General features: G+C 50.1%; 10 protein-coding genes across 10 annotated transcripts; 6 read left to right on the top strand and 4 right to left on the bottom strand.

Moving 5' to 3' along the window:
- Window positions 1-19: 19 nt before the first annotated feature.
- N0V96_005519 (uncharacterized protein) lies at window positions 20-1,453 on the top strand (the record flags this gene model as incomplete). The annotated part of the gene is made up of 1 exon (XM_053195665.2): window positions 20-1,453. One exon carries the CDS (start codon window positions 20-22, stop codon window positions 1,451-1,453), a length of 1,434 nt encoding a protein of 477 aa, XP_053047004.2.
- Window positions 1,454-3,221: 1,768 nt separating this feature from the next.
- Window positions 3,222-4,196, top strand: N0V96_005518 (uncharacterized protein; the record flags this gene model as incomplete). Its single annotated transcript, XM_065757422.1, has 3 exons — window positions 3,222-3,234; window positions 3,288-3,562; window positions 3,624-4,196. The coding sequence occupies 3 exons, from the start codon at window positions 3,222-3,224 to the stop codon at window positions 4,194-4,196; spliced, it is 861 nt and encodes a 286-aa protein (XP_065613765.1).
- Window positions 4,197-5,778: 1,582 nt separating this feature from the next.
- N0V96_005517 (uncharacterized protein) lies at window positions 5,779-7,141 on the top strand (the record flags this gene model as incomplete). The annotated part of the gene is made up of 3 exons (XM_065757421.1): window positions 5,779-6,179; window positions 6,350-6,722; window positions 7,106-7,141. 3 exons carry the CDS (start codon window positions 5,779-5,781, stop codon window positions 7,139-7,141), a joined length of 810 nt encoding a protein of 269 aa, XP_065613764.1.
- A 1,109-nt stretch (window positions 7,142-8,250) lies between these two features.
- Window positions 8,251-9,155, bottom strand: N0V96_005516 (uncharacterized protein; the record flags this gene model as incomplete). The annotated part of the gene is made up of 3 exons (XM_053195668.2): window positions 8,251-8,352; window positions 8,512-8,847; window positions 8,910-9,155. The coding sequence occupies 3 exons, from the start codon at window positions 9,153-9,155 to the stop codon at window positions 8,251-8,253; spliced, it is 684 nt and encodes a 227-aa protein (XP_053047007.1).
- Window positions 9,156-9,954: 799 nt separating this feature from the next.
- Window positions 9,955-10,853, bottom strand: N0V96_005515 (uncharacterized protein; the record flags this gene model as incomplete). The annotated part of the gene is made up of 2 exons (XM_053195669.2): window positions 9,955-10,628; window positions 10,694-10,853. The coding sequence occupies 2 exons, from the start codon at window positions 10,851-10,853 to the stop codon at window positions 9,955-9,957; spliced, it is 834 nt and encodes a 277-aa protein (XP_053047008.2).
- A 970-nt stretch (window positions 10,854-11,823) lies between these two features.
- Window positions 11,824-12,286, top strand: N0V96_005514 (uncharacterized protein; the record flags this gene model as incomplete). Its single annotated transcript, XM_053195670.1, has 3 exons — window positions 11,824-11,870; window positions 11,929-12,130; window positions 12,185-12,286. 3 exons carry the CDS (start codon window positions 11,824-11,826, stop codon window positions 12,284-12,286), a joined length of 351 nt encoding a protein of 116 aa, XP_053047009.1.
- A 7,257-nt stretch (window positions 12,287-19,543) lies between these two features.
- N0V96_005513 (uncharacterized protein) lies at window positions 19,544-20,587 on the bottom strand (the record flags this gene model as incomplete). The annotated part of the gene is made up of 2 exons (XM_053195671.2): window positions 19,544-20,452; window positions 20,516-20,587. The coding sequence occupies 2 exons, from the start codon at window positions 20,585-20,587 to the stop codon at window positions 19,544-19,546; spliced, it is 981 nt and encodes a 326-aa protein (XP_053047010.2).
- Window positions 20,588-21,400: 813 nt separating this feature from the next.
- Window positions 21,401-22,545, top strand: GRE2_2 (methylglyoxal reductase (NADPH-dependent) gre2; the record flags this gene model as incomplete). The annotated part of the gene is made up of 3 exons (XM_053195672.2): window positions 21,401-21,422; window positions 21,484-21,713; window positions 21,775-22,545. The coding sequence occupies 3 exons, from the start codon at window positions 21,401-21,403 to the stop codon at window positions 22,543-22,545; spliced, it is 1,023 nt and encodes a 340-aa protein (XP_053047011.1).
- A 2,309-nt stretch (window positions 22,546-24,854) lies between these two features.
- Window positions 24,855-25,533, bottom strand: N0V96_005511 (uncharacterized protein; the record flags this gene model as incomplete). The annotated part of the gene is made up of 2 exons (XM_065757420.1): window positions 24,855-25,156; window positions 25,209-25,533. 2 exons carry the CDS (start codon window positions 25,531-25,533, stop codon window positions 24,855-24,857), a joined length of 627 nt encoding a protein of 208 aa, XP_065613763.1.
- A 494-nt stretch (window positions 25,534-26,027) lies between these two features.
- N0V96_005510 (uncharacterized protein) lies at window positions 26,028-26,345 on the top strand (the record flags this gene model as incomplete). The annotated part of the gene is made up of 1 exon (XM_053195674.1): window positions 26,028-26,345. The coding sequence occupies one exon, from the start codon at window positions 26,028-26,030 to the stop codon at window positions 26,343-26,345; it is 318 nt and encodes a 105-aa protein (XP_053047013.1).
- Window positions 26,346-27,862: the final 1,517 nt, after the last annotated feature.

The raw sequence follows: 27,862 nt of genomic DNA, 5'->3' as shown, positions 1-27,862 counted from the left end.
ACACTCTTTTTTAGTCAACATGTTGTACATTGATCAGCCAGTTCAAGTCGGCTTCTCATACGATTCACTGCGAAACGTGACCAGGAACCTCCTCGGAAGCACCCAAACTCTGAACGCCTCATCCCCAATCCCAGCACAGAATGTCACTTTCCAGACCGGCACATTGGCCAGCGGCGGAAGGAACACGACGAGCTTTGGTAGTCGCAATGCAGCTATTGCCCTATGGCACTTCGCCCAGGTATGGTTTCAGGAGTTCCCGGGTTATCACCCCAACGACGACCGCATCAGCATTGCAACGCAGTCCTATGGAGGCCGGTACGGACCCGCCTTTGCCGCCTACTTTCAGGAGCAGAATGAAAAGATCGCGAACGGCACCTGGGATGGTACCGAAGGCGAGAAATACACCTTGAAGCTGGACACACTCCTCATCGTTAACGGGTGCATTGATCGCCAAGTGCAGTGGCCCTCATATCCGGAGATGGCGTTCAACAACACGTATGGCATACAAACGGTCAACGAGACGGTATATCAGGGTATGGTCGATGCTTACTACGCGGAAGGAGGCTGCCGTGACAGGATTGATGCCTGTCGTGAAATCTCTGCAGTCTATGACCCAGATAATATCGGCATCAACGCGACCGTGAACAGTGTCTGTCAAGACGCGGAAACATACTGCACGGAAAATGTTCGCGACCCCTATCTCGATGTCTCGGGCCGCGACTACTACGACGTAACACAGATCGACCCAACGCTGTTCCCGCCCCCCTTCACAGCCGGATATCTGAATCAGCCCTACGTCCAATCTGCCCTCGGGGTTCCCTTGAACTGGACAGGTAGCTCAAGCGCGTCGTCCTCCGCTTTCCGCAGTATCGGAGACTACCCCCGGCCAGGCTGGATCGAAGATATCGCCTACCTCCTGCACAGCGGCATCAAGGTCTCTCTCATGTTCGGCGACCGCGACTTCGCATGCAACTGGATCGGCGGAGAGCAAGTGGCGCTGGCGATTCCCTGGGCAGACCAAGAGAACTTTGCCAATGCGGGCTACGAGCCTCTGCAGACCAATGTTACTTACGAAGGCGGCCAGGTTCGGCAATATGGCAACTTGTCATTCATCCGAGTCTACCAGGCCGGACACGCCGTGCCGTCGTATCAGCCGGAATCCGCGTATCAAATCTTCAACCGCGCTCTCTTCAACAAGGACATCGCGACAGGCCTTGTTGATACCGCGACGAACCTGACTTATGCCACCGAGGGGCCTGCCGATACATTTGGAATCAAGAACGAGATTCCGCCGCAGTACGAAGATTTCTGTTACATCCTTGACCCGAGCACCTGCAGCGACGAGCAGGTTGATGCTCTACGGAACGGGACGGGCATCATCAAAGATTACATCATGGTTGAGCCGGCTTCGCAGCAGGGAGCTGCAATTGGATTGAAAGCAAGGGACATGTGAGTGGAACCTTTGGATGTTAATTGAAGGGCCGATGCTGACCATTTCGATTTCTATAGTCTCGATGAAGCCTAGAACACAACTGGTGGCGAAGTCATAAGGATTGACACAACCCTGATCTATAACGATGCACAGAAAAAGATACTTCATTTTCCATAGCAGTAAACCTTGGTGGTAAAACATCTTGATCATGGGAAATCCCCATGCTACTTGTGCTTATGGCGGTCAAATCGGTGGTGAACATTCTTGGTAGCCGCAATACAAAGTGGGCAAGCCATAACAAGAGATTTTCTACCGATATTCATCTTGTCAACCTTCGCCAGCAATTGAAGAAAGACCTTTGGATCATTTCCGACGATTTTGCTCGGGTATTGTGCTGGTCTGTTGTCGAGTCAAATCCGCTTATGTAATCTCAACAAGTCATTTCCAGCCATGATTGATTGTCTGAGTTCTCCGAGCGCGCCCCAACTTGTCTATGTTGCCAACACAAATAATCTTGTTTCCCATGCAGCAACAGGACAGCAATCGTATGTGCAATTGCTAATTTTTGGAGGGTCGATCTTGAGCACATAGCATGTCAGCGCGTTTGTCGCAGCGCCAATCCCTCGCGTGTCGCGGTTCGTGATCTATCCCCAGCCAGAAAGCCGCTCGGCCTACAGTCCTGACACAGTGCCACCGCCCATAGAGTGTACTAGGAAGAAGAGAAAGTGCAACAAAGAGATTCCATGCGCAAGATGCAGTCGTCTAGGGCTCCATTGCGACCGCGAAGTCGTTCACCTCAGGCGCAACGCCGTTCGCCATAGTGTCGAGATTGAGTTTCTCGAGACTCTGCGCAGCATGCTTCAGAGCAACGATCCCACTTCGGCGAGGAGGGCAGCCGATTTGGTGGCAGCTAGACTGGAGGGTCTACGGTCTGGTTCGGGGCAACTCACTGAGAACACACGGATAGCTAATCTTGTTGAGTCCGGGAGTGGGCTAGAAGATGACTCGGGACAAGACGAAGCCACAGGTTCACATTCTAAAGCTCGCAGTTCGCTCACGGTGACTGCGTTAGAGCACATGGCATGGGGTAGGAGCTATGGAAACTGCTATCCTCATCTACACTGCAATTGCCATCAAAGAAGAGATCCCACCATCACAACCTCAACAACAGGTCTGTCGCCGTCCCTCGGACTACCTGATCATACTGTTCCATCTCTTGCCCTCCTCCCCGAGAGAGTCACAGCCGAAATACTCATCTCGTTTCACCTGGAGCACATAGCATGGCACCACAACTCCTTACACTGCCCGACTTTCCTGCAGCAGTGCACCGTGTTCTGGGCAACCGGCGTATACGACCAGCCACAGTGGCTTGCGCTGTATAGCGCGGTGCTCTCCTCGTCGCTCCTGAGTTGGCAGAATAGCTGGAAACATCGCGATGCATACCCGCTCACTCTACCGGGCTGTTCGCCTCAAGAGTTATTCAACTTCATGGTCGACACTCTCTACAAGGCTCATTTCCTGCAAAATGTTTCAATCTACTCCATCCAAGCCATCGTCATCTCAACCGAAGTAGCTCACAATCTTGGGCTCAGTCAACTCAACGCTACCTTATTCAGCGCTGCGATTCGAATTGCCGAGTGCCTGGGAATTCATAAAATCACTAAATGCAGCCTCGACTTGCAGACTCCAGATGAAATATGGGATGATACTCTGCAAAGAGAAGTCGGTCGTAGGGTCTGGCTCCAGATGGTCATCCAAGACCACTTTGCAATCCCCTTTACCGACTCATATGGCATTAATCCGTCTCACTACTCCACTTCTTTCCCCAGAAATTCCAACGATGCGGACCTGATAGAAGCACCAGATGAAGTACTGACGGTAAGCACGTATACTCGTGTCTTGGGTGGTATTGCGCAGCTGATGCCCGAGCTCGCGGATGGTATGGGACCCCTGAGAGCCCAGAAGCCAGCAAGAGAGCAGTATGCCCATGTTCTCAAGATGGACCAAAAGATGAGAGAGAAGGTCCAATCAATACCGCGTTTTCTTCTGCAGAAGGATGAGCTGCTTGAGGGCCAGTATGCCTGGCTTGGGGTTGCACGTCAGAGTCTAGCCATTACCGCCGCTGAAAAGGTTCGATCAGACCCTAACGAACCCTCAGATATATCGCGGTGATGCTAATCAATTCCGCCAGATTGTCATGATCCACCGACCATTCCTCTTCCTCTCGTTCCAATCTGACTCCTACGTCCACACGCGCCGTACCTGCGTCGCAGCAGCGGTCACCATCCTACGCGAGCACAAGAGCATCGTAGAATCAGGCGAAGTCTCGCTCTGGACGCACGTCGCCTTCAGCATCACCGCTGCCATCATCCTCTCGTTCGAGGTCATATGCGATCAGAGCAAAGAAAGAGACAACCGACAAGAAGGTTACCTCGACGCGATTCGCGACGCGCGAGAGCACCTCCTGGGCCGGACGACGAGTGATATCCTAGCACACCGTGGCGTGGTGCTTATTGATGCCATCTTCTCCGAGGTGGGAGGCATAGAGTCGTTTTCTGATCGGACGCTTGCTGCTAGGCCTGATGCTATCAACTTTGAGGAAATTGCGGCTAGGTTCAAGACCGATTGGTTTATACTTGATTCTTCCACGGCTGGTCTCGGACAGTTTGACGTTCCGGAAGAGCATTTCACGATGTCTGGCGACCCCTCTGAAGATTTTGATGATTGGTTCCAGCAAATATTTCACTCGACCATAGTTGAATAAAGTCTGGTTCTCATCGAAAGGAATCCACTTCTCTGCATGATTGAATGGCATTTCTCTACCCACACTTCATAATCCTCTGAGATTGAGGTTATCGATTAGGCATTCGTGCGTTGACAACTCAGGTTTAATCGAGATACTAGGCAGGTATCTGATAGACAATGAAAAATAAGTTGCACACGATGTCTACGTTCCTATCCTCAAACTTTTGAGGGAAGCATCAAGTGGTCGAGCGCGTAACCCTATTTTCTGCGGCAGATTTGCATGGGCTCGAGCGGCTCGGCTTTCACCAAAGCCATCATATTTCCGACCGACACCTTGCAGGAAGTGATATGAACTTGATTGCGTTATGTGAGGCTAGGCGGCGACTTGAGTGCGTTGCGTGTCCAGCGATTCTCATAACAGAGCAACGTCAACTTGTCGGGTTCAAAGTCAAGAAGACGATGATTTGCAATCCAAGATCGCCTTCGAGCGTCCCCGTTACAACAAAAGTCACCCTTCACCTCCCTGCAGATGAGCATGACCACAGCGTTGGCCGTCTCAGTTTGCGTCGTCTTCTCAGTCACCACTGCGTATGATGGGTCCTTGTTAGGATCTCTCAACGTAATAATCTGCTATCAGAGGTACTTCGAGCTCACAACGGCCACAACGGCTGTCAATACCTGCGCAACATTCCTAGGGGCTCTCCTCGTCCTGCCCTTCACCGGCATTCTCATCAACAAGAGAGGGCGCAAAGTGGGGCTTTACGCGGCAGCCATTGCCGACATGATTTGAGCCGTCGTCGCTGGCGCAGATTGTCAACATTGGAATTTTATTGCCGGGCGTGCGCCCGATCATTGGAATCAGCATGGGGCTGGCGCAGACTTCTGCGGGAACCTAAGTGGCGGAAACGGCTGCGACATCTGTCCGATCTTTGGCACTGCGTCTGTGTTTCTCGTGCTGGGCCGTTGGTTCCCTTCAGTCGTTGCCACTGCTTCGTGGAACACTCTGATCTGGCTTCATGTCTATTTCGAGTGGGTCGAGCCAAAGGGGCTGACCCTCAAAGAGATGCCTTTCCTCTTTGACAGGAAGAAAACGGCGCGCAGCCATGAGGAGGAGGTGTTAAACCTGTTGTGAAGATAATCACGGCGGCAACTCATTAAGGAAAGCAATGTTTCGAGACCGAGACTCTCGTCAGGGCTCCTTTCGAATCCGGCAGCGTTCAGTCACCTGACTTGGTCTGGGATGCCAATCACATGATCTCGTGTGTTGGGCGTGTGGCACCCAAGGTCCGTGCATGTCGTCATCGAGGTTCTCCCCCGCCGTCGTCCATTTAGAGGGGGAAGTTAAGGTAGCTACCTAGGTCAGGGGCAGCCGCTCTTGCCACTAAGGTCAATCAGGTTCTTGTCAATCAATGTGATAATCACTAAAGTTTGCGAAACTTCGCATTATTTTAGAATTATCCTCACAGTCTTTTTCCATCATCGACCTAGCTTAACTGAACACCAGCGATTTGTCTGCGAGCGACTCCCGTCCCCCGTTCACTGAGAAGTGCCCCTCATCAACGCCCATTGTGTGTACGCTTTCGCCACACCGATCGATCCTAATGGCGGGACCCCGCGCCTCGATGTCGACGGCTGCGACCCGCTCCGTCTCCAGCCGTTCTAAGCCCGCCGGAAGCTCCACAACGAAGTCGGCAACGGCGACGCCCTCGTCGGCGCGCAAACGAAAAGCTGATACCTCTGACGATGCACTATTTTCATCCCCATCGTCTCGCAAAGTGAAGAAGCCCAACACGGTCGGCACGAGTACCGGCGAGAAGCGACTGCGCCGATACCGATCGAAACCACCTCAAAGCTTCCACGAGGTGTACCATCGAGCAACAACACAGCGCTTCTACGTTCTCGAGCGGCGGCGATGCGGTATCCCAGATGCGCCCGAGGAGGAGGTTGAGTTGACTGGCTCTACTGGTAATGTATACACCGTTAAGATCGGCCAGACCCCGTCGTGTAGTTGCCCGCACTCCATGAAGGGAAATCAATGCAAACACTGGCTTTATGTGCGTCCTTCCTCAGACCTGTTCCATCTTTGCTGGATAATTCTGACCATAGCTAGGTCATGTCGCGAGTCCTCCGCGCCAAATTCGAACACACATACCAACTGGCTTTGGTCCCCAGTGAACTCAATGAGATCTTCGACAAGGCTCCGCCCATCGATCCCCAAGCCGACGATTCCAAGGACAAGAATCGCAAGCCCATCGACGGCGACTGCCCCATCTGCTTCTGCGAGCTCGAATCTGATAACAAAGACACGATTGTGTGGTGCCGCGCAGCTTGCGGTCAAAACATACACAAGCAATGTTTCGAGACTTGGGCTGCGACCAAACGTCGCGGCAGCTATGGCTCAAGCGATGTGACTTGTCCATACTGCCGTAGTATATGGCAGGGTGATGATGACATGATCAAGAACATCAAGAAAGGCGGCAAGATCACACGTGAGGGATATGTCAATGTGGCTGAGCAGCTCGGTATCAGCACTCAAAGAGGTATGGTTATACCTTTGGCGCGCACTGCTTTTCAAGGTAACTGACCCATGATAGCAGACTATAGTACCTATTCTAGATGGTGGAGAGGAAGTTATTAGTATGGTTTCGCACACGTCCTACTCGCGACCGTTACTCAAAACAACAAAGTGCCAGAGACGTTATCACGTTGATGCATGGCGCCTCATCTAGCCATGCCCACCTTTGGAGCCCCCGCATTCACGTGCACCGTATGGTTATCTTTTCTATACAATGTCTTGTGATGTGGGGTTTCTATCATGGACACATTGCAGGCTCCATTCAAACACTCATAGGGTGAATGAGACGGGTGACTGTCCCATGAGTCCCCTTGCCACGGAGTCATCTTCCCCAAAGTCTTACTCTTGGAAAGTCAATCAGGTATAACACCTTCCTCGTCATGGCGTAGAGCAAAGTATTTCTTGACAGCCATGATCTGCGGTGCGGCTGACCATTCACACAGTACGCTTGTCCTGCGCCTAGCACCTAGACTCGGCGGTTATATACGATGTAGCATTGACCTTGTTCCACTCCGATCAGCCTCAACCTGCCTCGCTCGCGTCCACTTTCGAATTGCTGACAATGAGCTGGCGCTTTCTCCGGACCTTGTCTCTGAAGTAGTCGCGGTTCATGTTCCATATTTCTAGTGGACGAAAAATATCTCTGTCTACGGACCTGAAGCTCCGTCAGCTGTCAGCACGATCATGCTCTTTGAAGTCCCGGCTGTGACATTGTGGCAATGGCGATGACGTCAGTATGGAATTGAGGAGCTCGAGCTGAGCGCGCAATCCGAAACTAACAGTTGGTGCTCAGCTCGGGATTGATTTTGATCATGTGAATGGGCATGATATGAAAGATAACAGGAGCGGCCCCGTCATTCAGGTAAGAAAACCACATGGACTTCGCAGATGGCTCTCGGTGGCTTTGGGGCGCTGGAACAAGACCTTGGCAAGTGAAGCCATGAGTTCATGGTTGGTGATGGAGAACGAGTAGGGTCCTTTAGAGGGGTTACAACCAGATCTAGCGACTAGTATTCCGAATATTCAACCACCCTGGTGTCAAATGAAATAACTACCAAGCATCGACGGCTTGTGTCGTGAGCTACCACATGGACAATACGGAGGCAAACATTCTTGATAACAAATAAATGTCCACAGAAGTTGCCACTCCATTCAAAGGCATGGGACCCATCTTGTCTTCAATTAAAGATGACAGACTCATAGGCGACAGCGACCTAGTTTTCGTCCCGCCATAGCTATATAAATGGCGCGACAAGTATTTGTCTCTATGTGCTGCCGTCGACTAGGCCGCTTATAATGGAGTTATCAGGGTCTTGTTGACTGCTAGTTACTATTGTATGCTACAGGCTCGGTTTAATATCCAAGTAAATTCAAGCACTCGAATGGCTTAATTGGGGTATAAGGCACTTTGCGAATCCCCGGGTGATGCGAGCCAAACAGCTTTGGGCACAGGTAAGTATTCTCGTGTATGTTTGCTAACTTAGAGTTACATGCATTTTCACTGTTTCTCTCGCTCAGCCTTGAGTTTCTGGTCCTCTTCCTCCGTCTTGGGAACCTTAACAAATGCCGGTACAGTGACAGCGTTGAGCTTGCGTAAAGCCTGCAAAAGTCAGCGAACGTCACCCCACGGTGCGATACCGCCTACCCAAAAGGGCCGCCACAACGAGACTCGGCAAAAGACGGCAAAGCTTGCCTGACCGAGTAGCCCCAGCAGGGTCTTGGCGGCATTAGAAATAGATACATTGAAAGCGCTACGTACCTGGGAGAATGCCCCCTCGGGAAGATCATTGTTCCACTTGTCGTTGACCTTGATAATCTTGCCATCGTCGCCGACCTGAATCTGCACGACACTCTCCATGGTCTGCTCGGTCTTGATTCCCTTGACCGTGTAGCTGTTCTTCAACTCTAGCTCGATGGGATTACCCGCCGATGTGACGATGTGCGACTGGATTCTGATGGGGTTGAACAGCGCCGGAAGACCGTACCACTGGGCGGCGAACTTGTCGTACCCCTCTGCGACGGTGATGTTGTCCTGGAACGTAGCCGTCTTGGACCACAAAGACAGGTGCTTCAGGGTAGGGTTTCCCTCAAAGAGCTTTGGAGAATGATTAGCCGGAGATTAGGAAATTACCTACGTAGGGAAAGGGTGATGCATACATCTAGTACGCTGCCGACCAGGACTTTCTGCGGCTGGGACAGTGATACCCCAGACTTTTGGACAATATCGCTGTTCTTAATGCCGATGGACTCAAAGGTGGGCGCGTCGGCCCCAGCGTTAGCCTGGACCTTTGCCGTTTCGGAGGGGGTGCCGGACGCCATGTTTCTCTGGACAGACTTTGCAAAGGACTTAGTCTCGGGGTGGGTTGCAATCTTCTTTGCGATGTGACGGGCTGTTGAGTGCATGGGAATGGTAGGAGTAGGGTTGGTAGGGGTGAGAACATATGAGATATGTGAGAGGACTTGTGAGGTTTTGTGAGGTTTCGTTAACTCTGGGTTGGAGCTGTTGGTCGTCAAAGACACGTCCGGCGCATATTCGTCGCGTCACTGGGCTGACGTGACGAAGGGATGATGATGAGCGCTGACGTCATGACTCGGATCCGGGGACGATGCTCCGCGCATTCGCTTCTGAGATGGCAGTCTCGATCGGGGATGGTTATTGCCTTAAACAGAGACGTGTCGGTCTCCTTGAAGCTTCGGCTTCCGCATCCGTGCCGATCATCCTGTCTCCGAGTCTCGGGTGAACCGCCGGCGTCGGTATCCACTTTATTTCTGGCAGTCTTCCGGCGCCATCCGGTCCCTCCGTAGCATCCCGTTGGGGACCGCACCATCAATTGTGCCATCGCTATTGAAATGCTCAGTGTCAATAAAGCATTGAAAAACAAGGATTTACCAAACCGAAACGAGAAGTCAAGTATTCGTGATACGTCAATTTATTAAAGCCCGTTGCGCGGCGAGTGTCGTAATATGTCCGTCTCTGGAAAAGCTATATACAGTCAAGAATATGTGTGTCAAGAAGAAAATGTCAATGGGTATCCAGAATCCTCTCATCCCTCATTAACCCATTCGCGTCGCGACACACCGGGCGAGGATGTCGAAGAAGCCCTGCGCCAAACCCCGTCATGTAGTAGTAGTAATTGTTGTTGTGCATCACCACAGGTGATGATAGTTTGCCGGTCCGCGTTCGCCGTGTGATGCAAGCACCTCATTTGAACTCGCCCTTGCCGTGGCAGCGGGTGAGGGGGATCCAGCTCTGCTTCTTGCTGCAGACGGTGATGGCGCCGGAGACCCAGCTAACGCCCTCGTAAGAGCCCTCGTCATGGGTGTCAGCCATCCAGGTACCGGTCTGGCGCAGGGAGCCGATGCAGCCCTGGAAGAAGCGGCCGTAGCGGCGGGTGGTCCAGGGGGTGGTGATGACGACACCGGTGTAGCCCTCGCCGACGTTGCCGCGGATGAGGTTACCGGACTGGGTGGTCCAGGTGCGGGTGAGGCTGATGCCAATGTTAGGGGCGGCGGCGCCGCTGCCGCGGCTGATGGCGTCGACAATCATGTTCTTGGTGCCGGTGAGGCTTAAGCCGGCCGAGAGCGAGACCGAGTTGGCGATGGAGTAAGACTTGGAGACCGTGAGGTCCATGCCGCCGCGGGGCCCGATAACAACAGGGGACATCTGCACGTCCCAGTCGACGAAGCGCTCAGTCTTGTCGATGATAGTGGAGGTGGTGTAGGCGCAGTCGCGCTTCTCGTGGACGGAGGGGTCGTACTCGAGCGCGGACATGTTGGCGGCGGACTCGATCCAGTCATGGTCGATCTCCGGGGCCTCGCTGAGGATGCCTTCGTCATCGAGGAGCTTGTACCAGTCCTCTGTCTTGATGATTTTCTCTGCAAGATCGGAGTCAGCACGTGGCATACAGTATAAGAGTGGTCGTAAGTGGAGGAAGGCTTACCCTCGCCGTTGGTCAGGAGAACAACCTCGTTGTCGGTTACTCTGTGGTCGGGAGTCCACGTGGTGAGATTGATGCCGCGCTCGTTGAGCGGGACCGAAAAGAAGGGAGCGGCGTTGACGGCCGAGGCCATCAGAAGGGTGATGAGGATGGGGGAAATCATTTTGGACGGCTGATGATATATGAGATCTGGATGTGAGAGAGGAGAGAAAGAAGTTGATGAGGATGAGAGACTGGATATTGCCAAGAGGACCCGGGAGATTCTCACGACTTTATACACTGGTGTTCAAGATCATCGAGGTATCTCGATAGCTGATAACAATCATTTCGAGACGTGATCTACATTTTGCTGTTGAATTACACCGCGCTGCGAGCGGCGTTCATCTGATAGTTGGGGTTCCCCTCCCATGCATCTTCCTTCTTTCGGACGACAGCGTTTACCTTGCGAGTCATGGTGGCAGACCCTCATTCATGGGTACGCTGACCCAACCCGCCTCGTATCAAAAAATGTAGCTTTTCTCCGACCGAGTACCTCTCAAGGTAACCCGCTGCAATCGTGCGCATGTGTCCTCGTTTCACCGTCTGAGTGGGTAAAGATCAGCCCCGTTTCGTCGGAACCAGACACCAACAGATGGGTGCCGCCCCAGACAAATCCCCATCGTCACCGTAACTACTTGCCTTATTAAGCATAGGAAGTTCCATACTTGCACGATTCAGCGCCGTGTCACGGGGGGAGAGAGCTTGATGGCCTGATCATGTTATCAATCTCTTTTGCGGGTAAAGTTGGATATCTAGTCCTCGCTGAAATTCACACCGAAAGTCGCACGCGAGAGAAGGTGGTCATTCGCAGCGTCCTCGGCCGCCGAGCTCATCTCTCGTCGAGTAATGCACATTCGATAGTGCAGTGTCCAATAGATTGGGGCCTCCTGGATGAGGCAAGATGCGAAAATAGCGAGCTTCTCCCTCGAGCCGGCCATCATACAAGTATTTCAACTTCCCGTCGCCTCGTCCCAATCTACCCACAAATCAACCTTCTACATCTCGTCTTTACCACGTTTTCACAATATCTGTCCCCCCCTCATCATCGCCAAAGCTCCTAGAAGCACGTCCCAAAAGCACCTTAATCGTTTAAGATGCAGCTCTCATCCATCTTCCTCTCTGTTGGCCTCATGGCCGCCGGGTATGCCTTGTCCTAAATCTGTCTCGATCCTACATAGATACTGACGGTCCTTTCCTAGTGCCAACGCAAAACTCCACAACGCTGGTGTCTGCGTGACAAACAGACAAGAGATGCCCGTCGGCGGCACTGGCTGGAGTGTGAGCTACACCTGGAGCAAGAAGTACGAGATCTTGCCCGATGCGACCAAGTGCGCCTGCAACTACTACAAGAACCGCAATACCGGAAACAAGCAATGGGACAAGTGCCCCGACTGCACCTTTGTAAGTTGTCTTCAGCCGCGTTCAGTCGATCGTAGTCTAATATTATGATTCTAGGATGGCTTCCAGTGCAACTCTGCTGGCTGGCATATTGGAGGCGATGAGCTGAACTACTACTGCAGCAAGAAGTGCGGCGCCCAGGGCTCCGAGGCCAACTAGTCTCTTGCCATTACTGTTTTCGAGTTTTTTTGCCGGGACGATGACGGACGAACATTGAGATACCACGTTTTTATTCATGGCTGCACATACTTGATTACCATGAGGTTGGGCTGGGACTCGCTTCGAAAGTAGATACCTATCGACATTAGTACATATTCTGATAACCATAATTCCCTATTCCTTGAACTTCAATTTTTCCGACCCAGTAACTCCGTGTGTTTCATAACCGGGCCGCAGAGGGTTCAGCCCACGCGGCGCTTGTAGAGTGGGATTGAGACGTTTGCCCGCACGCACAGGCCGCAACGTTGTTTGACTCGTTCGACTCCCGTCTCCGATTATACTTTAACCAGCCACGGGAAGTAAAAAGGCAAAATGACGTCGGGAGGGGACTTCACTAACCTCTTCTGACTTACGACCGACTCTTTTCATCAATCTTATTTTGACGCCGAAAGAGCCTTATGTTTCGAGCTCGTCGCCTCAACATACGATGCTGAGAACATCACGCTCACGCAGCTGTCGTTGACCTTTCGAATTCTCGGCTCCTTGAGCCGCCTTGGACGGATGCTACCTCTTGGTTCAAAAACGGGACCCCTCCGCAATCTCCTCTCTTGTGCAGTAATACGACGTCGCAACGCAATGGGGTAAGTGGATTGTGGTTGGTTGGCACTTGTCGTGCCAAGAGGCTATGGCCAGCACCCCATCTCGGGAACTCTTTGGGTTGGTTCGGCGTGTCTGCGTGTCTTCACATTGCCTTCAGTTCGGCTCCGATGCAGAAGCGGCTTTAATCGCCGCGGGCTTCTCGCCGCTGGAAGGAAGGTGAGTTTGGACTTTGGTTCAATACTGCGTCAAGAAGAAAAAGCCAACCGTGACTCGGGTTGGTGCGTTGTTTTAGCGACGGAATCGCCGCATAGTTTGCGCTAACTAGGGGTCCCTTGTGGGGAATGGTGTCTACCGTCCAGCTGGCTCACACCAGCATCCGATGATTAGACTTTTGTACAGATGGAATCTATGGATCGTCTCAAGTAATTAGCTCCTCGGGGTGCAGCTCGCCATTTCAGCCCCCGATGAGGTTCGCCAGGCTAACCGTTGTAACGGCGGGTACCTGGCGCGTTGCTACGGTAGGATTGGCCTTGTAGGACCTTACGGAAGAGGGACCGATCAACGGCAAGGGCAATATACGCAAAGTGGTTTGCAGAGGCACGTGTCCCACTCTTCGCTGTGGTTCTCGCCGTCGCATGAGTCAGCCTGCGTACAGATCTTCGGTTGTGCGAATAGCAAAGGTTTTTTGCAGGCCATGGGTTGAAATTGGGAATGATGCCACCATGAGTATCTATGACATAGATATAAGCTTAAGGTGCCAAGCGCACGCCGAAGTTGTAAATCTTGCATTTACGAGGCAAATTCGCCAGAAAAAGGAACGCGATATGATCGGAGAAGCCGAAACTACATGATACTCACCATAGTAACTAACTTAAGATTGCTTATAGGTCTCCCTATGGCCGGTGTTTCAAATTGAAGAATAATGCGAGTGCGATAAGATTGCTCTCAACTGGGGGCGATCACGTCTCTCCGGAAGTCTGCTACTCTATACGTTAATTCGACTAAGATCTCACTACAATTTCCGTGGCCAACCAGCTTTGACCTGAAAGATTAGGAGGATGCGGCACAACTGGAACCACCCATGCGTAATAAGCCATATATTAGTGCGAACAATCCGGATGATCCTTGTGGGCCAACTAGCTCTCGGGCCATAGGGCGCCGCCTCTACGGAGAAGCTTAGAAGGGGACGGGGCTCTTCCGAGTCAGTTGCCCTGTTATTGGCCTACTCTTCGACCTTTTCGGTTCAAATCAGCAACGCATCGTGTTGAACGTCTTCGAGGTTATTGGCTGAATGTTACGCAGATGCCTTTATTTGTCCAGGGAATGACCTCTCATCTCATTGCTGAGTGGAAGACCTGGAGAGCATTCTCCACGTGCTCATAGCGCTCCATGTCTTATCAATCGACAGGGAAAGCAGCTCGATAGCAACAAAGACACTCAGAAGAGTCACGGAGTGTTGGAGTCGGTGAATCTCCGACCTCATGACTGACTTTCGGGTGGATCTGGAAGGAGGTTCTAGACTCACAAAATTATCCACATTCCAGGCCATCAATGGGAGCCAGCTGGCGGGATTTTTGCCTTTTTCCCGCAATGGGAATGTTTCTGCCGGAATAGATTGATAATTCTTTAAATCCGAGCTTTGGCCTCCGATCGAGCTAGTAAAGATCAGATAAGTCAAGTGCGTCTCCATTGTGGTGGAATCTACACGTGCTATGGCGAACTGGGCAGAGATTTCAATGCTAAGCTTCGAAACTATAGTTTTTGCTCCTTTTTCTGTACGTAAACATAATGTACGTGAAAACTATGTGTGTGGACACAACGCGCGGCACCCTAAGGCTAGTTCAGTTGTCCTCCCAATCAAATTGACGTGGTCGTAATCGTTACTCTAGAGATGAAGCACTATATCTCAAGCAGTCACATCTGAAATACTGACATACAGGCGTTAAGAGCCGCTCGCGGAAGCAGTTGCCTAAGCTCGTCATCTTAGGCGTGAAATGCCCTTGGTTACTGTGCTCTGCTGTGTCTACCAATGGCAGGTGGAGCTGTAATAGCAAGGACCTCCAAACATCACCTGTGCATGACCGCCGACTGAAGATGAAGGGAATTTGCCAACTGAGAAACGTGCTCAAGTGCTCTGATAACGACAAAGGATCATCCCGCCCATATTGATATTTCACTGCGGCAGGCAAGATGGAAAAGCCCGGGCCTGTGTACTCACCGCCGCTGAGAAGCATAACTTAGTTTGTGCCAAGGGAGACTCTAATTTGAGTTTCAACAGTTCACGCGCTGCTAGTCACTTAGTGGATATTTATTTCATCACAAGTCACGAGATTCTGTACGGAGGTGAGGGGCGTAAACGAGTTGGAATAACGTAACTCGAGCTACAAGTGTTATGGAAAACGCGGAGGAGGTCATTGAATCGGATTATCGTCCATCTTGGCAACGCGGAGTGAAAGCTTGGCGCGGATTGTTTGTTGTTCGCTAAGCAGATGTCACTTGTGACAGTGTACGATATGGGGATCCGGATGGTGGGTGATGTTATCAACCTTATTGCACTTGGGCTTAATCATGTGATCAAGCGGTTGATATCTTATACACCGGCCATGATCTAATTGTCACGAATCAATTCGTTAATGCAACAATCCCAGGCGCGACTATACATAACGGAACATGCCGTAACTTGTGCACGCGCTTACATTCGGGTCTATCCAGAGTGCCACGACACTGACGTGGCTAACAGGGGACGGGTATCCGTATGGAAAAACCTAATGAGTCGACAAGAGACCCTGAAAATCCTTGCGGTAGTTGGACGTCGGAGCAAGTTGAAAATCACGCCAATGGGTGGGCAAGCCTCAAGGGTGTTGTCCATGTGCTTGGTGCTATCACATATCAGCTTGGGTTAGAATTTCTACCAATATCCCCACCGGCCTCAAACCTTCCAACCCCCTTCGATCTCGAGCGCCATTTTCGCTCAAATTCTTTCCGTTAGTTTGGCCAGCGCACCCGAATTTGATACCGCTCCCGTGATTGGATTGAAACTTTCTTTTTCTCGATTGCGTCTTTGGAGGCTGGGTCCACGGCCGCTATGGAGCTTTCTCTTCTATTGCTCACCAATGCCGGTAGTGCCGTATATGGCTGCCCGTGCAGCGAATTCGGTCAAGGCGGAGCAACTCCGTTATTCCCAGGCCCTCGGGTCATGGTCAATCAGCCGTGATTGCACCGAGCGGTAGGCGGTGTTGCTGGATTAGTGATGTTTGACGGTCGGGTAAAAGGCGTCGCCGCTCAGCAGCCGTGATTTCAGGCATTTTTCTCGGCTTCACTGCAGAGGGTGCTATCAAGGTGCGCGGTGAGTCGTTGCAATGGAACTCAACTGAGACGTTCGTGATAAATGCTCGCTTGTACTACGGATATTCTACTGGCATAGAGAGACAGTATTCGTACACTCCGCGATCCCGGGAGTCATATTGCGCCGCAAGTCGGAGAAGTCTGAAGGTATTTCCTCTTTGAGACAGCTACATGAAGGAATAGGATAAGTGATACAGACGGAATGTTCGATTCAGAAACCTCAACACCCGCAGGTCAATTGAAACTTAAAGATGAAGATCTTTCCTAGAAAAGAAGATAGGGAGTCGATGCCTGACTGCGGGAACAAAGCCCTTTGGACCGACTCTACATGTATCTTGGTGGGCTCTACTAGAGTTGAACGATTCAGACATTTCAAAAATTGGAGATTGAAGTCAAACATTGGATAGTCATATGTGATCCTTCATATGAAACGTGAAGTCAAAGGACAACTAAAGTCACCGGCAGTGCATCCATTATGGAAGCTTGGAGCTCTCCGTACTGGCATAAGATAGTGAAATGTAGCCTTTGTAAATTTACTACTTACCAACTTCACGCTTGATGCGACAGCAGTAACCCAAGTTGATGAAATAGATATATAATCCGGTCGCTGAAATTTTGAAGAGAGATGCACCCCATTATACTGAGCTAAGGTACCTACTTTACATGTAGATGTTCCGCGCTACCCAAAAAGCGAATACCTGAGTACACATTCCATTGCTTCTATTGACAATGTTTGCCGACGATACTCCGTTCCCGGAAACGCCATCACGGACAGACTCAAACTGCAAATCAAAAATCAACATGCATTTACTCTAAGGGGAAACGGTCGGCTTCAATCGACATTATCCGCACATTCGGCCAATTGTTCGGCATGAGGACGCGAAACGATGTGGCCGAGATGTACATGTTGATCGCAAGCGGGCGTCAATAACGTAGGTCGGCAAATTGATACTACTCGAAAGGTTTTCTGCATGATTTTGAAGAATTTGTGACATGGTATTCCCACACAGACGTGTACTCACGAGATGCAAGAGGCCGGATTGAGTCGCGGGCAGAAATCAGAGCCAACAAAAGTCTCAGCGATTGATGTGGGACAATGCTTCACATATACCATAGAGCGGAGAGAAAACAGTCTCGCGCCAAATATTGCAACGAAATCAATGTATCTTCTTGAGTACGGACGTAGACACCTTGACGTATCTCGCAGCGATGCAGCGTACACCGAGATCAGAGTTGTCGCCTGCAATGACTCACCCCTGTGTCGTTCTGTTTCAGCAAAAGCCTCAAAAAGTCGCAAATATGGAGGCGCTAATCGATAGCAAAATGATAGGTAACCTTGTGTTCATAAAGGTGTGGCGGTGACCTACAATCACCACCTACATGTAGTCAGGAGGCCTGTCAATGTCAGCAGCACGGGGGCAAGTGCACCGGGAACTCCTTATGCAGCAATTCTAGCTTCTACTGAAAACTGATAATGTTAGAAATTTTTATAGAAATGAAGCTTCGTGGTAGGGCTGCCCGTGATCTCATTTGTACTGATTTCCGGCAGGCAAGTGCTAGTAATTAAGGTATTCCGTGAAGAACACCAGTGCCACGATAATGTATCGGAACTCCAGAGTCTCAACCTTTCCCAGCAAACACCTGCCCTTCACCTTCACAAACTCGAATTCGTCTCCTCGATTGGGGTGCAATGGCAAAGTACTTTAGGTCATGCTGTGTGAGGAAAACGAACTTCAGTTACGAGCCGATCTTACAGTATCCAGGCCCTTCGATGTTGCCATTTTTGTTCACTAGCCACCCATCCAAGTCCAAAAGCTCGTACTGAATGACTCATTTGATACAGTATCACTTCTAGCCAACACTATTTTCTACCACATTTATAGCTGCGAACGGCATTGTTCGAGCGACCGTTGCCATCACCCATACCCGCGTCTTCCTGTTTCCGTTGGCTTCAATGTCTCAGACAGTCGCGTCCGCTATCCCAAAAAGATCCATTTGCTCGTCAGTATCCCGAACGAAACAAATCGGCTTATTTTATGCAATAGAAGTGGCGCGGAGACTAACTGAAATCAGGTGCAGGTGGTATCGTCTATGTCGTCACTGCGAATTGAGCTGATACGATCGAAGAATTGCTGGCGAACATTGACTAGTACAAACATCTCGAGCTTGATATTCAAAAACTCTAGATTGATCAATCAAGGGCCATTCCACCATTGTAGAAGAAACTTGACTGAGCAAAGATACATTATACTTCCTTTCCTCGGGAATGTAAGAATGGAAAACGCCATACGTAATTAAAGGTTTCGTTACTACAGGGGGCGGGTGTGGAAAGAACAGTAAGCCATATAACTCGGGCGTATCGGCTAACCCTGTTTCGCAGCCATCCAACAGAGTCCGAATATCAATCCAGCCATTCACTGCTTCCCTGGCTGTTCACATGGCGATCATGCCAAGTGTCAGCGGCGCAGCACCTCTCAACTTGGATTGGCGGTAAATTTCCCTTCGCAAAACGACAGCCGGTTGCTGAGGTGGCCAGATGCAGCCAAAAATGACGCAACTTGTCGCTTAATGCGTAGGACTCTGGGCGAAGCATTGCGGCTGTGCTGTGTGCTAAATGTGAACGTAGCCGTCGAAAACAGGAACAACGGCACAAAAGTTGGTTAAACAAGAGAACACGTTGCCCAAAGGCCCACCGATTTTTCAGTATATTGTGAGATTAAGTATCACTTCATAGTGTCTTTGACTTCCGAAATCTATTCTTTCTCGAATTTAACATGGACTTCGTATGTATTTTAAGCTCTTGGACAGGTTGCAACTTGTATATCGTATGTGCTGACGTTATCTAGTTGAAGACCTTCGGCGAGAAGGCGGACAGAGTGGCATTGTCTGTCACAAACACAATGGGTCTGTAGACATTGAATCTGTCTTGTAATGTTCAGCCACTAATATCATCAAGCCGATAGCCGCTCTTATTATTCCGGTGGCCCCGATTGTGTCGCAGCAGACAGTGTCCCTCGAAATTCCAAGGGACAGCGGGAACCACCTCCACGCATATCCAAGATGACCTGGGCAGAGACTCTTGAGGCAGAGAAGGCGGCGAAAGAGAAGCAAGCCGATCTCGTTAAATGATCCACTCTCTCAGCTAATAGATTGGCTGTCGAATCTTAATGCATGGCGAACCCTACGTACGTAGCCTGGCAGAGGACAGGAAAGAGATTGCGAGTGGAAGCTCATTGCAAGTAGAAGCAGAATGGCGGTAATAGCGTGTTTTCCTGTAATGAGTGCTAAATGGCTTATCTATTGATCAGTAATTTAAGCAGTATACATTAACATGGCAGTGCGTGTAGCTTCATCCAGATCTTCGATTGGAAGCCTCAGAAGATTGTTGTCAGAAGAGAAGTCCGCATCATCGGTCGGTTGGAAGACACGAGCGTACATCAACTTATAAAAGCCCTCTTGCTTGCCTTGCTTCAGCTCTTCAAGACCGTCGTTGTACCTCTTTTGGGTGGTCTCATGATCAATATTCCAGGCAGAATCGACTGTCCCTGTCACTCGTTTGACACTCTCCAGCATGTCATGCTGGCTAATGTTGAAGCTTGAGGCAAAAACAGTCTTGTTATGGAATTGAGAGATGGTTATCGACTTATCATCGGCATCCTCGGGGATGATCTTCAGGCTCAAGACAGATGCTACGGCGAGACCGCATTGCGCGCATGTAGCGACCTTGATAGCTTGTTCGCCGTCGTCATACAAAGTAATCGTGCGATTCTTCAAGTCGAATCCAAAGGTGGCCGGGCCTGCGATGAGGCTGTACTCGTACCAAAACCCGTTCATCAGCGTAATCGAAGTTAGGCCCGCTTTCTGAACCTCGGCGATGTTTTCCATGACGGCGTTCGTGATTGGAATGTCCTTCCTGATGGCTGCGCTGTGTGTGTTGATATTGTAGGCGTTGGGCATGACGTATGAAACGCCTGCCTCGGCGGCAGCTTGAATCAGAGACGTGTGAGTACCCGGAGGAGCGCTTAGTGAAAGCGTGATGACGAGAAAGTCTTGACCATTCAGAGCTGCGACCAAAGACTCTTTGTCCTCGTAATCGACAAAAGCCTTTTTGACACCATTCGACAGGGAGCTGGTGCTTTCTTTACGCGTGATTGCGGTCACTGTATGCTTCCCTGTCTTTAGAAGTTCCTCTGCGATGGCTTTCCCAATGTTACCGCCAGCCTACAAGTTATTTTGTCTACTTAAGCTCATATTCACATGAAAATCTTCTCCGGAATCACTTACTTCTATAATGGCCACCTTCTGGATGAAGTTCTCGAACCCCTTAGGAGCATCTCGCGCAAAGCCTCCGACCATTTTGTCTCTAGTTGGGATAGAGTGGATGTTCAAACTGCGAGGCAACTTTGACACTAATAAAATCAGATGGAAATTTCTGCAATAGAGGTTGGAAAGGCAGGGAAAGTATGGTCGTTGTCAAACTCATTTTTCAACTGGTTTCCAAATCATTGGAATCTGAGAGGGCCTGCCGATGTGTTTAATATTTCTGATAGATCTACTTGCTTCCTAAACAGATCTGATCTTGGAATGTTCCAATGTAAGTCAACCTTGATGAACCATATATCGGAGCTAGTGGAGTTAACTGTCAGCGCCATTTTGAGTAATGTTATGGTTACACCGCCGCGGATCCGAAGCCGGACTGTTCTTATCGTCCGCCGGTTCCTAGCTCGCGCTGAAAGTTGCTGCCCGTGTCCGAGAATGGCTAGCGTTACGGCATGCATCACGCCCCGCAAGCCATTTCGAACCTTATGCTGTTGCTAGGGGTATTCCAAGGCCAGTGCCTCCATGATTGCAACGTTCATGACTGATTCTGCAATGACTTGGAAGCTTGTGGAAGCTAAGATCGAGCCACTGGGAAAGTTCCTTTGCTTGCTAATTTCACCTTGCTTCGTCATCCGGACCTGACGCGGATCATTCTCCTGATTTTTATCAGGAAGTACGTGTAACTTTTTCACGGCGGGAAATGATGCAGCGGTCGACTTATAAAGTGCTGGAAAAATATTCAGGATTCCTTCTCAAGTTTCGTCTCTCAAACTACTAGTATTATTCAAGTCATCCACAAACGCAAAGCAGGCACTTGTCCTATCTCCTCCATTGCTATCACGCACAATCATGACGAAAGTTCTTGTCACCGGTACGAATGAGTGTATTATGAGAGTGAAATTAGGCTAATGCACAACCTGTTTGGAACATAGGGGGCACTGGCTTCGTGGCCGGTCATGTCATTGACACTCTGCTGAAGCGTGGGCACTCCGTTATCACCACTGTCCGATCTCAGGAAAAGTCTCAGGCCTTACTGGGTGCATACACAGACGTTTCTCAGGACAACCTCAACACTGTGATTGTCCCAGATATTGCGGCGGATGAGGCTTTCGAAGGTCTGGGCTCTCTTGGACTCGAAGCTGTGATACACGTGGCAAGCCCAGTAAGTCTCTGGGAAACTTGGCTATTACCGTTCCTTGAACCCCCTACTTAACGATGCACAGTTTCATTACAATGTAACCGACCCAAAGAAAGATATCATTGATCCTGCTGTTCTTGGTACAACGGGCGTTCTTAAGGCGATTAAGGATTCCTGTCCCGGTGTCAAACGTGTCGTCGTAACCTCTTCCTTCGCAGCCATTCTGAACCCTGGATTTGCAGCAATGGGTGCAGAAAAGACGTACTCGGAGGAAGATTGGAGCCCAGTGACTCTCGAAGATGCCTACTCGAATGGCATGATGGCATATGTTACTTCAAAGGTCTTTGCCGAAAAGGCGGCCTGGAACTTTGTCGAGGCCGAGAAGCCAAACTTTACCTTGTCCACAATCTGCCCGCCCATGATATATGGCCCCGTGAGATTGCCGGTCAAGTCCCTCTCCGCGATCAACACTTCGAACCAACTTCTGGCGGAAGTCATTTTGGGAAAGCACAAGGCAGGTCTACCGCCCACAGGATTGCCGCTCTGGGTTGACGTCCGTGACGTCGCCCTGGCACACGTAAGGGCCATGGAGGTCCAGGGCGCCGGGGGCAAGCGTTTTCTTACCACAGCTGGCTTCTACAGCAATAAGGAGATGGCCAATGCACTTTGGAACAGCTTCCCTTCAATGCGGGAAAAGTTGCCAGAGCCTAGTAGCTTTGGAGGAGTGCCCAATTCGGCTTTGAAGTCCTTTGGTTACAACACGTCCCGGGCGAGGGAGATTTTGGGCTTAGAATGGACGCCGTATGAAAGGACTGTCGTTGACTCAGCTATGTCTTTGGATGGATTAAAGAAGTAGACAGTGACTCATGCGCCCCTATCGATGAATGATCGAGCTTGCCCGAGGTTGCTATTGTCGTATCGCAAATGATACCAGCCTGCTTGCACCTTGAGTTGATGCAGGAGCTTGTTCTCCTTCCTTTACACACGGGTTATCTACTTGAGATGAATATTCAACATTTTATCATTCTACATCTTATGAACGACTGAGGATGTATCGAAGGTTCAGGGGTGTTGTTCTAGGCTCCAAGTGCGTAGCTACCGGTCATAGCAAACACGGTCCAGTAATCTAGGTCTGGTGCTGTTTGCGTGACATGAAGAATCTCTTTAGCTGATTTGAATCCACCAGATTCCCACATGAAGCTCAAACATCGTTGCACCCATGCCTTTACTTTCTTGTCTTCTGATACCTGATTGATTAGATAAAGGGGCGCCAGAAAGGTGCTGCAGTGAAGCTGTTGTACAGGCGAAAAAGGTAATGAATTTGTTTCATGTACTCCTGGTAAGATAAACTGAGGCACGGAGGCGCATATCTGATTGACCGAGTCGCGACTTGTTCCGTGGAATGTGTCCTCTTTCGGGCGACTCTCCTCGGGGACGTAAGTCTTGATGAGGTGGTAAAGAATGAGGCGGATTGTGCAGATTGCATTCGAGACTTGAGTGATGTAGTGGTCCGGGTAGATGTCGTAGAAACATTCCAGAATCCGCTCATCTGCAGTGACTTGTATGGTTTTTGGCTTCCAAGATGGTGGACGGGCTTTGTCCAACGCATTGATTCTTTCGTCCAGACCTTTTGCCTTGACGAGAAGTTCCAATGTCGAAACTCTCCCGTGAATGATGTCGGACTTAAGGTTGACGACGTGCGCAAGGACACCTAAAAATGTCCATTTCACGCTCTTGACACGATAGCCAATATTTCGACGGATCTTTGTAAGCTCTGGAGGTACTTTATCTCCGACTGTGGCACAGCTTACGGTCACCGCCGTCACAAGTCGAGCTGCAACTTGACAGCCTGTTGGGGTAGACACAATACTCGTCTCACGGGCACCGAGTAGTGATAAGCCACCTTGTGCGTGACTCAGCCATGACTGAGATTGTGCCGGATCCCGGTGGACAAGCTTTTCGTACATATCCAGCAGCAAAATGGTTTGAAGTGCTTTTTCCGCTTCGTTAGGATTGAGCGAGCTGAGAGCGTGATTGAGTCGTTGAATAGCAGTGACGTAACTTGAGTTGGCTAATAGGAGAAGATTCGGGCTGGCGAGCTGAACAGCCATAAAGGCTAGACTGACTGCTTCGACGCTCGCTGAAATATGATCTAGGGTCTTTGAGTTCCGGTAATGGTAAGCTATCTCACCCATGCTCCGAGTGAATCCTTAGATGTACGTCGAGAAAAATGCGTATCGTGCTCGCGTATCCCAGCTCAGCTCCAAAGAGGCTGGATGATTTTCTGCATGTAGAACACGGCTACGACGAGCAATAACCTTTTGTTCTGCTGAAATGTTCTCACTGTGGAATTGAAGTGCGTCAGGATCCCGATATCCATGGCATGTTATCTTAGCTCTGGCACACTGGCCACACCTATCCGGCCGGAGATCACACTAATGGCGACGGCCCGTCAGTCAAAAGATCTTTCCTGGAAAATATTATGCAATCGGAATGTACGGTGGGTCTAAAGAACTTGCCTTGAGTTTCCTCGCCCTGCATGGAAGGCATGCCGGCGAAAGACGCCCTCGGTTCACCATTGGTCTGAACCTCAGGGGTCTATCCCACAATCTTTGCCCGAATAATCTAACAAATGTGCGAATATCGAAGGGAAGTCTGTGAGCGAAGCAGAGACCTTCCGGAAAGTTTCCAGCTGGTACTATAATTAGTGAGGCGAGATGCAAGTTTTGCAATTCTGCACCATTTTGCTAAGGGATGAAGTTGGATTTGTCTCATGGTGCGTCGTCCCATTGAGGTCTTTGGCTGTTTCCTAAAGGGGCTAGCGTTCCGGCCTCACAACTCTAAATTTGTGGAGTTCTCGTCGGAGAATGAGTGAATTCCCAAATTTGATTCCCTGTCCGACCCGTATCTAGACACTAAAGTGTAATATGACGAGACAATTACATTTTTTGAGATCAAGACAAAGTCTCATAAATGCCCTCATTGCTTCTAATGCTAGCTCTAGGTTGGAAATTTACATCCGCGGCGTCAAATACTTGTTCGTCTTTTCGCATTGACTATATAGTGCTAAACGTCTCAAGGTATCTGCTGCTTCCTGATTGCTTCCAACAATACGTTACCAATTACTCCTGCGCTAGGTGGATTCTGCCCGGTAATCAGTCGTCCCTACTTGCCGCTCGCCACGACTTTTATTCCGAAGGGCTGATCCGCCTTCACGTACCTCCCGCCGTGGTTTTTGAGTTCTGTTTCCAACAGGAATGGCATTGCATCCGTAAAGCTGTATGCGTCTTCTTCCGCATTCGAAAATCCTGTGACTTCGTTGTCATTGATCAAGTACTCCCCGTTTGTGAGCTTGAAATTGACGAGGGCGCCGGGGCCATGGCAAACAGCCGAGACAATCTTGCCTGCTTCGTAGAACTCTCGGATGATGGAATGTGAGACCTGGTCGACGGCGAGATCAAACATGGCTGGATCTGTGTAAGCTTTCAATGAGGCCATATTTGTCTGGGTCCTACTCACGTCCATGCCCGCCAACGTAGAATACTCCCGCAAACTCAGAAGACCTTCCGAAAAACGACGAAAGGGTCTCCGTTTTTTCCCAAAGATCCTTCTGTTCTTTCAGAAATCTCTGACACTCTCCGTCATTTTTGCTGTCTTCAATGGAGTAGGGGTCGATGGGAGCAACACCACCCTTGGGAGAAGCGACGACGAGGTCCACATGGAGGGCGAGAGCGTTGTATGGGTGAACAAACTCAGGAAGATACCATCCGGTCCTGAAATTCTCCCGGGTTGGCATGATATCCTGAGATGTCAAGACAACGAGAAGCTTGGGCCTGGTCGACATGGCTGGTATGATGAAGTAGGTAACTAGGGAGAACCAGAGAGTGAAGGCTGCTGGAAAGTAGATGCTAGAATGCGATGATGGTCAGGAATGGGTATAGGGTATCGCATACTTAAATATGCATACAGACAGCCCATCGCCTGGGACAACGATTAAGTAAGACTACGGGCATCGCCGTAGTCTTACTAAATGGAACGGAAGGAATACCGAATGTAGTTTACGGCATCTCATTACTCGCGTCGTGCATCTTAGGTACAAGAACTTTCCTGGCTTAGCGGCCTGTGGACATCGTCTGGATATGTCTTGAAGCGTTAGGGGCTCGAACTATAAGTACCCAAGTCCCTATATCATGTCGCTTCACACTCCGAACTTATCCCTCATTTGTCCTACCTTCTCTCACACACTCTCAACTATCACAAGCTATATCTAAGAATCGATTCCAGACCTTTCACCACACAGACCTTCGGTTCTCTCAGACATCACAGATATCGCCCATCATGACTGTCACCATCACTGTCGTTTTCCCCAACGACCCGGACGCCGAGTATGATATCAACTACTATACCACCAAGCATATGCCATTGATCCAAGAGCGATGGAGAAAGTACGGCGTGACGTCCTGGTCAGTAACGAAATTCCAACCTGGCGCTGACGGTACTCCGCCATTGTACGCCTTTGGATCAACCGTTACTTGGGACAGCTTCCAGCAGATCAAGGCTGCTTTCGCTGGGCCCGAAGCTGGTGGGATTATGGGAGACGTTCCCAACTTCTCCAACAAGCAGCCCATCTTCCTCACAGGCGAGGTACTTGCATGAGAATGTAGGAGTATCATGGCTTAGAATTAGTCAATCTACGACAGTTCAAAGGTACTCAAGAGGACTGTAGAGAGTTGATGTATCAAATTCGGATCAAGATTATCAATGACATAGCGGAATGGCTTTTACTTGAATACCTTATGTGCCAGCTCCCAGTTCTTCAGCATTTTCGAAGTCAGACTCCTCCTACTCGATATTTTCATGCGACACCGCCAGGTCGAAGTCAAATGTACATGCATGATCCTTCGTAATACGGTGGTTCATTGCAGAGAGACATGACGCAGATTGTAAACTCGTTTCGATGGTATAATCTGTGCATGTATGAATCGCAAGAAATTCTACCACAAAATTTAAAGTAGTCCGCGATTGCCGTGTTCCCGTAGTGTTATAACCGTTTAGAGACCGTGCAAGTACTCGATGAGGATCTCGTAGAAGTCATATCAAACTTTAATTAAGGCGAATGCCCCCGCTCCCATCTTCCGCGTTTTGCAAATCCGTGCAGAAAGAACGAATGCCATTCCCAAAATCATGCAACAACCGGCAAATGCTTGCGCGCCAACATATCTCCCCCCCATCGCATCGATAATGGCTCCTGCAATCGGCGATCCAGTGAGGGATGCGAAGCTGACCACCGTGAAGACCATGCCCATCCTCGTACCCTGCTTTTGAGGGTCCGTAGTCAAACTGCTAAGCACGGATGGAAATAGAGACTGGACTCCACCAACAGCAAACCCATAGAAAACCGTCCAGACATAGAGCCCAGTTGTGTTCCGCACGCCAATCCAACAAAACATGACGGTGCCGGTCATGAACGCCATTGGAGCAAAAATGTTAATAGTGCCTATAATGTCCCCAATTTGGGCCGGAATGATTCTTCCGAGTGCACCCACACCATTGAGAACCAACAGCAGGTCAAGTGAGTCTGTGTAAGATAGTCCCAAGACGTCCCGGGAGAAGGCCGCAAGAAAGTGAAAGGCAAAGTAGGTTCCCCAGAAGCACTGGATATCTTTTAGTGCTTTATGCTCGCTCTGGATCAAGATGCTTACCATGAACGCTCCAATAGCATAGAAACTATACTCTGATTCTCGGAAGGCTGCCCATTCTACCAGAGGTGCTGCCTGCCGTGGTGGAATCCTAGTCTTGATCAGTAGGCCAGCAACAATCAAGGACACGACCTGAATTAAGGCAATTGCTCTGATAGTCCAGCCAAGCCCAATCTTAGGCAAAAGCTCCCGAACCATGCTTGGTATAGTAAGACCTCCGACAACAGCCCCGGCAGCTGTGAGGCCAAACGCTAATGAGCGACGTTTCGCAAAGTACGTGGAGGTCACTGCCATACAGGGGCAGAACAGACAACCATTTCCGAGCCCGAGGCAGATACCCTGGGCAAGAAAAAACTGCCAGTACGTAGTACAAAACGAGGCAGCAACCATTCCCAAAATGACAAGGAAGAAGCCGGCAATAAACAAGGGACGGAAAAATCCCATATCTGTCCATCGTCCTGTGAATGTCCCGAC

The sequence above is a fragment of the Colletotrichum fioriniae genome (assembly GCF_027942845.1).
Source record: "Colletotrichum fioriniae strain IMI 355084 chromosome Unknown scaffold_6, whole genome shotgun sequence".
NCBI lineage: Eukaryota > Fungi > Ascomycota > Sordariomycetes > Glomerellales > Glomerellaceae > Colletotrichum > Colletotrichum fioriniae.
The sequence above is the reverse complement of the archived record's forward strand: the minus strand, read 5'-3'. Positions and strand labels throughout refer to the sequence as shown.